Source organism: Oncorhynchus keta, chromosome 12 (assembly GCF_023373465.1).
Source record: "Oncorhynchus keta strain PuntledgeMale-10-30-2019 chromosome 12, Oket_V2, whole genome shotgun sequence".
In the NCBI taxonomy this organism is placed as follows: Eukaryota; Metazoa; Chordata; class Actinopteri; order Salmoniformes; family Salmonidae; genus Oncorhynchus; species Oncorhynchus keta.
This window is the reverse complement of record NC_068432.1, coordinates 32,934,335-32,944,258: the sequence shown is the minus strand read 5'-3', so window position 1 is coordinate 32,944,258 and position 9,924 is coordinate 32,934,335. Positions and strand designations below refer to the sequence as shown.

The window sequence follows — 9,924 nt, the reverse complement described above, 5'->3', positions numbered from 1 at the left end:
TGAATATAGTAACATTTCTTATATAAAGTACACATGGTTTCTTCCTCTAAGCTTCCTGTTTAACACTGAATTCTCCTTTAGCTGATTCTCTGAGGTTTGTTCACAGTGACAGGGACACTGGGAGTGTGGGATGGAGTAAGTGTTACAGTAATTGGAACCTGGCAGAGGCCTGTGGAGTTTAGTTGAGAAGGCTCAGACAGAGGTATGATAAATTGTTGTAAAGTGAACCCCTTTAGTGCCTCAGATATTCTACATACAGTGTTGGCTACATTTGACCCTCATATTGTCCTGCTTAGGCAGGTAGGAACTAAATCTGTGTATTTCTCGCTGTCCTGAGTTTTTCCTTGGACATGATTCTCACACAAAAAATGGATTATAGTCTGTGCTTTATATATATATAGCTCAGTTGTAGCTCAGTTGGTAGAGCATGGCGCTTGTAACGCCAGGGTAGTGGGTTCGATTCCCGGGACCACCCATACGTAGAATGTATGCACACATGACTGTAAGTATAAAAGCGTCTGCTAAATGGCATATATATATATATACACATGCTGAGCAGGAAATGTTTCTCATCAAAATATACTAAATATAGCGTCAGTGTCAAATGTGATCATGAAGATTTCAACCGTGAGAATATATTAGCTATCTCTGTCTGCAATGTGAAGTGGAGTAAGATGGGGTACTTCTCTCCTACCTGGCTCATTGAATGACAGGTATGAGGTCTTGATCTATCTTGTTACCAACTCAACATGCACATCTCATACCATGTCTCAGGAGATAAATAATCCCATAACATAGGCTGATGTTCAGAGTCAAAAACATAATTCAACACGTTCAAGAAAATTAGTAAGGTCTACAAAGCCAAATTATGAAAAACTTTAGTATTATTTCTAAACAAAATGTAAAAAAGTTATCTATGCACACTACACATTCACAGATGAACAAAGATAGTTATTTCACTAGCTAACAGAGTTATGGCATTGACCATATTGTGACCTCTGACACATACCCCAATAATGCATTGACATCACAATCATGAGGAACCCTCACAAGGACTAAACAGAATATCCCTTTTGTGTAATTGTGTTTCTTGGAGAGGTAAGGTAGGATTTTGGAAGATATTGAGTGCCTGGTCCCACATTTACAGTCAAAAGTCCCAGTGAGGGTGCGATGCATAATGACATCAGTCCAATGTTGTTTGAAAGACCTTGTGTTTGATGTTCCTTTCTTCTTTATGATATTTTCTAAATACAAGTACCTGTTGATGTAGCCATGCAGATTCATGCTTGATGGAAGATGATAAAGGTAGTCTACAGTTGCTGAGGTGGTTGGTGTGGTATGTTTGGGCAGAGGGTTCGACGAGCTGCCCCCAGAGGTAACTGTTGGATCCCAGTGATTGAAGGAGGGGTGTTGGTCACTCTTAACTTCTTTGAACGTTCTGCAGCCGAATAATCCAGATTGAGGACATCATGGCAGGTCACTGCTGGCCCTGGAATCCTGCCAATAAATAGAAAACACAGTCAGCCAATAGGAGGTGGAGAGAGGAGGGGGATCAGCTTGACTGACAGCCTATAAGGAGTCACAATTCATGCAACTGTTAAGATCTCCAACTGGGGCTTGACTGGTTATTTCCACCATCAATCGAACATGGGTGGGCATTAGATACCAAGTTGCTTACTTTTACGGTCATAAACAATTAACATGCCTCTGGATTATGCAAGGAGGTGTGCATGGTAAAATCTATAAAATTGTCTACATGGGCTATTTCTCAAATCATTATCTTTTATTGTCCCCACAGGAATTGAGAAATTACAGAATGGCCAAATTGCAGAATGGATCTATCATGTGCATCTAGGTCAGATTAAAAAGCAAGCAAGTGAAATTTGAATAAAACCAAACATATGACAAAAATAGGGCAACAGAAAGGGAGATGTACCATAGAGACATGCACATCACAGTCTGTAGGAGTGAAGGATAGGCAAGCTGGTGTTTGAACTACTTTAGTGCAATTGTTTATGTGTATGTGTGTGTGTGTGTGTGCGCGCGCGTACGTGCAGGGCTAAAGGTAATATGTCTATGGAGGCCACAGTTAGTCTGTGTTAGACAGTGGCCGACAGGCATTGAGCAGCTCATCATTTCATTATTTCTCCCTGTATTGGGCCAATGATAAGATGTGGCTGCTGGGGAGCAGGGGCAGAGCCAAAATATGCAGGGATGTGTGTGGGTGTGACAGAGGGGCTGGATGCAGCCGCTGCTCTGAAGCTGGTGTACACACTGAGCTTTGGAACAAGAAAGTGCATACCTTAATCCTATCCTTTATCTGTGCTAGTTAGCACTTTACCCTGAGTCTCTGCCAAACAAACCACATGTTGTCATTACTGCTCTGACCTGGCAGCCACTTTGGGCCTAATCTCAGCTGTCAGTGATTGGTTTCCCAATCTAATCACAGATGCATCACAATGAAGGTCAATGGGAAGAAGAGTGTGCCGTGTGTGTCAGGGGAGGGGGACAGAAAACAAATAGGGAAAGGGATAGAGAAAGAGACCAGGAATTCAACCCTCTCTCTGCATCCTCTCTGGAAATCAATGTATGTCGGCTCTTTGCTGACATTTTATAATCCATGCCCCCTTTTACAAAGGAGACTGGACTCTGCCCACACAGAGTCAAACCCACGTTAGGGGTGATAAAGTGACAATTAGACCTATCATTAGAGCAGGACAGCGACACTTGCACAAAAAAATAGTGAGAAACACAATTCTAGATTGAGCTACACCAATCAGTGCTCCTACATCATGTTACCAGCAACCAGCATACCTCCAGCTGTAGAATGGGCTTCCTTTCATTTTGAGTACTTTAGAACAGAAAAAGAGACAGGTTCAATGGTCAGAGTCCAACACACACACACACACACACACACACACACACACACACACACACACACACACACACACACACACACACACACACACACACACACACACACACACACACACACACACACACACACACACACACACACACACACTTTTCCAAAACCCAAGATCCACTAATCCAATCCAAATCTCTTGTTTGTTTTCATGTCATGTCAGTACAATAGGGACAAGGCAGTCTCCTCTCTAAGTCAGAGCTCAAATTAAAACAGTACTTCAGTTAGACAAGATTAGCCTCTTATTGGACCTGGAAAAGACAATGCACACAGACAAACACATCAACACAAACATAATTAGAATAAACTAACAATGTCATACAATGTTTAGCCTACACCGGCATTCCCATTATACTGTATAGAGCTCACATCAGTCCATTATTTTCCCCCAGGTTAGTTTTATTATTACACAAACCCCGGTCCTGGTTTTTGCAATTCAGCGCAGAGAGTTGTAGTGTCTGAGACAACAGCAGACAGACGTTCTTGGAAAGCTATTTTTTGTTATTAAAATTGCATGAACTGCAAGCAAAGAATGAAAGGAAGTGGCACTAACATGACTTGGGAATTAGCATGGCTAAATGACTTAAATAAGCAAACTGAGCCAAACCCCAGTAGAGTGAATGACTGCAGGGCAAATTAAAAGCAAATAAGTTTTTCTGTTATGTCTGCATAACACTTACACAGTAATAGCCTAGCGGTGTTCATACACCACAGGACTGGAACAGAGCTTAAATGGATACAGTGATATTCTTGTTCTACTTTCCCAGAGTCTGGTGAACTTGTGGATGCTATGTTTATGTGTGCTGTATAAAGAAAGTTAGCGTTAGTTCCACGGGCCAATGCTAACTAGCGGTAGTACAATTACTGGAACTCAACAGGTACAGGAGCAATGCTACTCACAGCATCCCTTAGCGAAACACTAGAAAACCTGCAGATATCCCATGCATAGAGGACATTTCGGCAAAATACATAGAGGATTTATTTAAAACCAAACTAAACCCTGGTCAGATAAGTAATACAGTACTACAGTATTGGTTCATTAACTGGAGTGTAATCTGTCAGATAAGGAGTTATAAGTAGTACAGTACTACAGTATTGGTTCATTAACTGGAGTGTAGCCTGTCAGATAAGGAGTTATAAGTAGTACAGTACTACAGTATTGGTTCATTAACTGGAGTGTAGCCTGTCAGATAAGGAGTTATAAGTAGTACAGTACTACAGTATTGGTTCATTAACTGGAGTGTAGCCTGTCAGATAAGGAGTTATAAGTAGTACAGTACTACAGTATTGGTTCATTAACTAGAATGTAATCTGTCAGATAAGTAGTTATAAGTAGTACAGTACTACTGTATTGGTTCATTAAATGGAGTGTAGCCTGTCAGATAAGGAGTTATAAGTAGTACAGTACTACAGTATTGGTTCATTAACTGGAGTGTAATCTGTCAGATAAGTAGTTATAAGTAGTACAGTACTACAGTATTGGTTCATTAACTGGAGTGTAGCCTGTCAGATAAGGAGTTATAAGTAGTACAGTACTACAGTATTGGTTCATTAACTGGAGTGTAATCTGTCAGATAAGTAGTTATAAGTAGTACAGTACTACTGTATTGGTTCATTAACTGGAGTGTAGCCTATCAGATAAGTAGTTATAAGTAGTACAGTACTAAAGTATTGGTTCATTAACTGGAGTGTAGCCTGTCAGATAAGTAGTTATAAGTAGTACAGTACTACTGTATTGGTTCATTAACTGGAGTGTAATCTGTCAGTAAACATAAAAGGCTGAGAGCTGCACTGAGGTGACACAGGGTCTATAGGCTCCTCCTCTCAGTGGAATATGATTGTGTAAAGTTGGTCAAACGGTCAGTCTGAAGGATGCGCAGAGGACACGCATAGGAACCGGCAGAGGTGGCTTTGGTCTCAAAAATAATGCAGAGGTGGCTCTGGTATAAAAACTTTTTTTTTTACACAACAAGGCCCTGTTTGAATAGTATTTTAATGCGTCCTTCATTCATGTAATCAGTGACACGTGATAGTCTCTATGAAAGAAAGGCTACTGCTTTCATCAATCCAACCTTGTCAGATGTGTGATTACATGAAGGAAGGAAGAGTGTGCATTTCATATAAGGAAGTATATGTCAGAGGAAAACTGCTCCGGGACTCCATCTCAGAGGCGCACATACCTGTAGCGTGGATGCTCTTGAGTCGCTGGTCTCTGTAGGCCCTGTGCTTCTGGGTATACTGGACACAAAGTAGCCTGCTCCCTTCGGTACTATAGGCTGTCTGACAACCACCTTGCCTTTCCTGGTTTCTGCTAGAAACAGGCTGTACCAGTAGGCATCACTGGAGATTAGGGTGGAATCGGCTATGGTAGAGCTCCTCTGGCTGATGATACTGTTTCTGCTGATCATACTGTTCCTATTTAGACTGTTCAGATTCATATTCATAGCAGGAGGCATCTTCAAGGGCTTCGGTTTCTGACACTTCAGAACGATGACCACCAATATGGTGATCAATAGCAGAAAGGATACTGAGCCCAAACCAATGACCAAATACAGATTTAAGTCTGTGAACAAGTCATATTCCAAAGGCAACTCAGTAGTTTCTGAGAATGGTGTCACCATGTGTTCTACTGTTGATATCTTGATGGTGACTGTAGCGGAAAGAGCAGGGTCTCCATTGTCTTTGGCGACAACAACCAGCCTCTGATGACGGGGGTCCCTATAGCTGAACATTCTTGTGGTACGGATCTCCCCATTGTATTGATCTAGACTGAAGAGGCTAGAGTCACTGATCTGTAGAAGCTGATATGTGACCCGTGAATTCTGTAATGAGTCTGCGTCAATGGCGATTACTTTGGCAACTAGGAATCCTTTATCAGTGGACCTCGGTATCACCTCTTCAATAACCGAGCCCTGCGCACGCCAAGGTGACACTATGAGCGGGGTGTTGTCATTCTGATCCAAAATGATGATGTGAACTGTCACATTGCTGTTCAGTGGAGGTGCCCCAGAGTCTCTGGCCTCTATGTGGAAAAGGAACTCCCTCTCCCTCTCAAAGTCAAAGGTCTTCAGAGCGTAAAGGTTGCCATTCTCTGGATTAATAGAGAAAAGCATGGACATAGATGTGTTAATGATCTCCTTCTCCATGATAAAATACACCAGATACTGGTTCTCATGGAGGTCCGGGTCGAAAGCACTGAGTGACGTCAACAGTGCGCCGGGGACGTTGTTCTCCACAACATGGATTGTGTAGAACGACTGGGGGAATATTGGCGAGTTATCGTTGACATCCAGTATCTCCAAGGTGATTGTCTCATTGTCAGATAAGCGAGGTGTTCCTTTGTCTGTGACTATGAAAGTGATTTCATATCTTGGAATTGTCTCACGGTCCAGTGGTTCTGAAACATGCAGAGCAAAATAATCCTCCGAAGACTTATTAAGAACGAAAGGTAGGGATGTTTGTTGGTTCAAAGTGAGCTCAACTTCACCGTTGTCCCCAGAGTCCCTGTCGCTTATACTGATCACTGCTATTAATGTTCCTATGGCAACATCTTCCTTGAGCGTACTTTTAAAAGATTTAATGGTAACCTCGGGATAGTTGTCATTCAGATCGGTAATAAATATCATTATTTTACAATCTCCGGATAACGAATTAGATCCTTGGTCTCTGGCTTGAATATATATATCGAAACTGTGGCTCTCCTCAAAATCAATCACATCCTTAACCTTTATTTCCCCTGTATTCGAATTTAGAGAGAACTTTTCTTGTGTCTTCTCGGATGTATATAACGTGTATGAATATATCATCTCTGCGTTAGTGCCCTCGTCCAAGTCTGTTGCGTTCAAGGTCATTACTAGAGTTCCAATTGGGGAGTTCTCAGTTACATTAATAGCATATATCGGCTGGTTAAAAAAAGGGGCGTTGTCATTGATATCCAGAACCCTAACGATGATACTGGCTGTGCCTGAGCGTGCAGGGACCCCGCCATCTACAGCGGTTAGTATTAAATTATGAACCGCCTGTTCCTCTCTGTCTAAATTACTGTTGAGAACCAAATCTACGTATTTAGATCCATCGCTTCCCGTCTGTATGTCAATTATAAAAGACTTGCTTTCGCTTAAATAGTAAGTCTTAATAGAATTCGCACCGACATCTGCATCCACAGCATTTGTCAAAGAGAATCTCTCTCCTGCAGCGGTAGATTCTGAAATATCCAAGTGCATGGTCTCCCTTCGAAAGACCGGTGCATTGTCATTTATGTCCATAATTTCAAGCTCAATGTTAAAAATTCGAATGGGATTTTCAAATATGACATCCATTTTCAGAAAACAAGACGTTGTCTTGCTCGAGCATATATATTCCCTATCTATCTTTTCAAGTATGAACAGGTCTCCCGTTTCTTTGTTAATGTCCAAATATTTGTTTCTGTGGATGATGTCAAGCTTTGCCTTGCGTGTTATCAGAGTGCGAAGGTCAAGTCCCAAATCTGTAGCCAGGTTTGCAACAACGGAACCCTCTTGCATTTCCTCGGGAATAGAGTAGCGATTAATGGACAAAGCAATTCCCCACATCGCGCTGAATACAAAGAGAACGGTGACGCACCTTGTCCATTCAGTTGCAATGGAAAGCGCCATTATTGCAAAGAAATATGTTAAATTAGGTCAATACTTGAAGCAATCCGTTAAAGACGAATAACTTTACATCTACGAGCTATTGCTTACGTGAGAAACAATCCGTAGCCTTCTGTTCTGCACCGGGGAATTCATGCCTAGCTTCCACGCCGTACAACTGCGGTGCGCTGCTCTCCCAATCGTGATGACGTCTGCTGGGTAGTCGTCATTGAAAAGGAACAGCGACATGATGTGTGCTATGTAAAATGGTTGTACCTTATTATGAATGTTATGGTTACGAACGTAACGTTAATTAATGTTTACAGACGGAAAGTAATATTTCGAAAGGTTATTGCAACCATTTCCTATGTGAGGCACTAACGGCTGCCTGTTTAAAAAGTTTGCATATGCACATTGTCTGAGATTCTGTTGTTGCACTCTAATTCTGTGGTTCTCTTTTTTTGACTAATGTATGAATACCAATTTAATGAAGTACAACAAATCCAACGCAAGTTCTCAATAGTAATTTTAGCACCACACAACATGCCTTCAAAAAATATTGTTTGAATGAGGAACTCTATAATGACCAGAAGTGTTATTAATATTGAAGTAGATGTCAAGCCAAAATTATGTCCACTAGTATAGGCTATTGTGTGTCTGAGTGACGAAGGAGCATTAGCACAGTGTCCAATATTGGTCTATAAAACATTCAAAAGAAATAGGCCTAAACAAGTCAACAAGAGAAAGTATAGTATTGCAATTATTCTGCATACCCTCATATCTTAAAAAGCTGCAATTTGTGATAATCAGCACCTCAAAGCCACCACTTTACGGCTCCTGTACACTAGCACACCGTAAATTGTTGCGTGCCGCTTCGACCGCTCAGAATGGCTCGGTTGTGGCAGTGCTGGCAGAATATGGCAGCATATAGTTAACAGCAGTTGGTTGTGCATCAAGAATAAAGCATAGCGCATTTGTATGAAGGTCTGGTTATTAAATGAATAGGTTCTCCACATGGCTTGGAGAACCTAAGTAAATACTTTTCGAAAATGTACAAAAAACAACAATGTATTATTAGCTAACTAGCTACAGTGCAGGCTAACTAAAATGAGCTGCTAATATATGTGACAGAATAACTTTACGTCCGTCCCCCTCGCCCATACCCGGGCGCGAACCAGGGACCCTCTGCACACATCGACAACAGTCACCCTTGAAGCATCGTTACCCATCGCTCCACAAAAGCCGCGGCCCTTGCAGAGCAAGGGGAACTACTACTTCAAGGTCTCAGAGCAAGTGACGTAACCGATTGAAATGATATTTAGCGCGCACCGCTAACTAAGCTAGCCGTTTCACATCCGTTACACTCACCCCCCTTTTGACCTTCCTCCTTTTTCCGCAGCAACCAGTAATCCGGGTCAACAGCATCAATGTAACAGAATCATTTTAAACCGTCCCCTCGCCCATACCCGGGTGCGAACCAGGGACCCTCTGCACACATCGACAACAGTCACCCTCGAAGCATCGTTACCCATCGCTCCACAAAAGCCGCGGCCCTTGCAGAGCAAGGGGACCTACTACTTCAAGGTCTCTGAGCAAGTGAGGTAACCGATTGAAACGCTATTTAGCGCGCACCGCTAACTAAGCTAGCCGTTTCACATCCGTTACATATAGCTAGCTAGTTATATAGACAACTTTACATACTGTATAGCTGAATTAAATATCACAAGCTACCAAACTTCATATTAGCTAGCTATCTTGATGTATTTATCATTGTAAAAAATAAACTCCAAATGCATTTGTTGGTAGGTAGCTAACAGCCATGGAGGAGGGTGAAAGGATAGCCGCTCCAACTGTAAAAGAAGGGAGAGAGTAGGATATGCTGGATAAGGCAGATACTGTTGTACCACTTGCAGTTCCAAACTGCAAGTGGTATGTATGTATTAATTTGTGATAGGTACAGAAAGTTACACTACTGACGATGCGCTCCCCAAATTTCACCACGCTCACTGTTCATTAACTCTTGGAAGTGCTTGCACAAAGGATAGTAACATCTCATCCTGTGTTCTTGGAATCTGAATATCTGGACTTGTCCAGTGACTGCTGAGAAAGATCAGCTGACAACAGGGGAAAGTCCTTGTGGCGGCACGGAGAGACGGCTGACGGGAATAGACCCCACTGGGACAGTCATGGGGTAGCTTCCCATTTCTGTAGTTTCCCATGCTTCGCAGTATGTTGGAAACTCCCGCTTTAGCTACAGAAAGTCAACATACGAGAATACCCCTAGAGTCTGCGAGAGCGGGGGCGGAAGATGACTCATCGGCTGACAACATGGTAACGACTGGACTGGAAACGACTACGAGTAATGAGAGCACAGCACAAGAGAACACC

The 9,924-nt window shown here is 42.2% G+C and overlaps 1 protein-coding gene across 3 annotated transcripts; it reads right to left on the bottom strand.

Moving 5' to 3' along the window:
• Window positions 1-512: 512 nt before the first annotated feature.
• LOC118391376 (protocadherin alpha-C2-like) lies at window positions 513-7,660 on the bottom strand. 3 transcript variants are annotated; one of them, XR_004827132.2, is made up of 3 exons: window positions 5,107-7,660; window positions 2,790-2,851; window positions 513-1,497 (listed from the first exon to the last, which is right to left on the bottom strand). XR_004827132.2 is itself a non-coding variant. In XM_035782728.2 (3 exons), the coding sequence occupies exons 1-2, from the start codon at window positions 7,558-7,560 to the stop codon at window positions 2,840-2,842; spliced, it is 2,466 nt and encodes an 821-aa protein (XP_035638621.1). In that variant the 5' UTR covers window positions 7,561-7,660; the 3' UTR covers window positions 513-1,497; window positions 2,815-2,839. The 3 variants fall into 3 exon arrangements, 2 of the variants coding, with proteins under 2 accessions (XP_035638621.1, XP_035638620.1); XM_035782728.2 differs by having other exon boundaries at window positions 2,815-2,851; XM_035782727.2 differs by lacking the exon at window positions 2,790-2,851 and having other exon boundaries at window positions 5,107-7,560.
• Window positions 7,661-9,924: the final 2,264 nt, after the last annotated feature.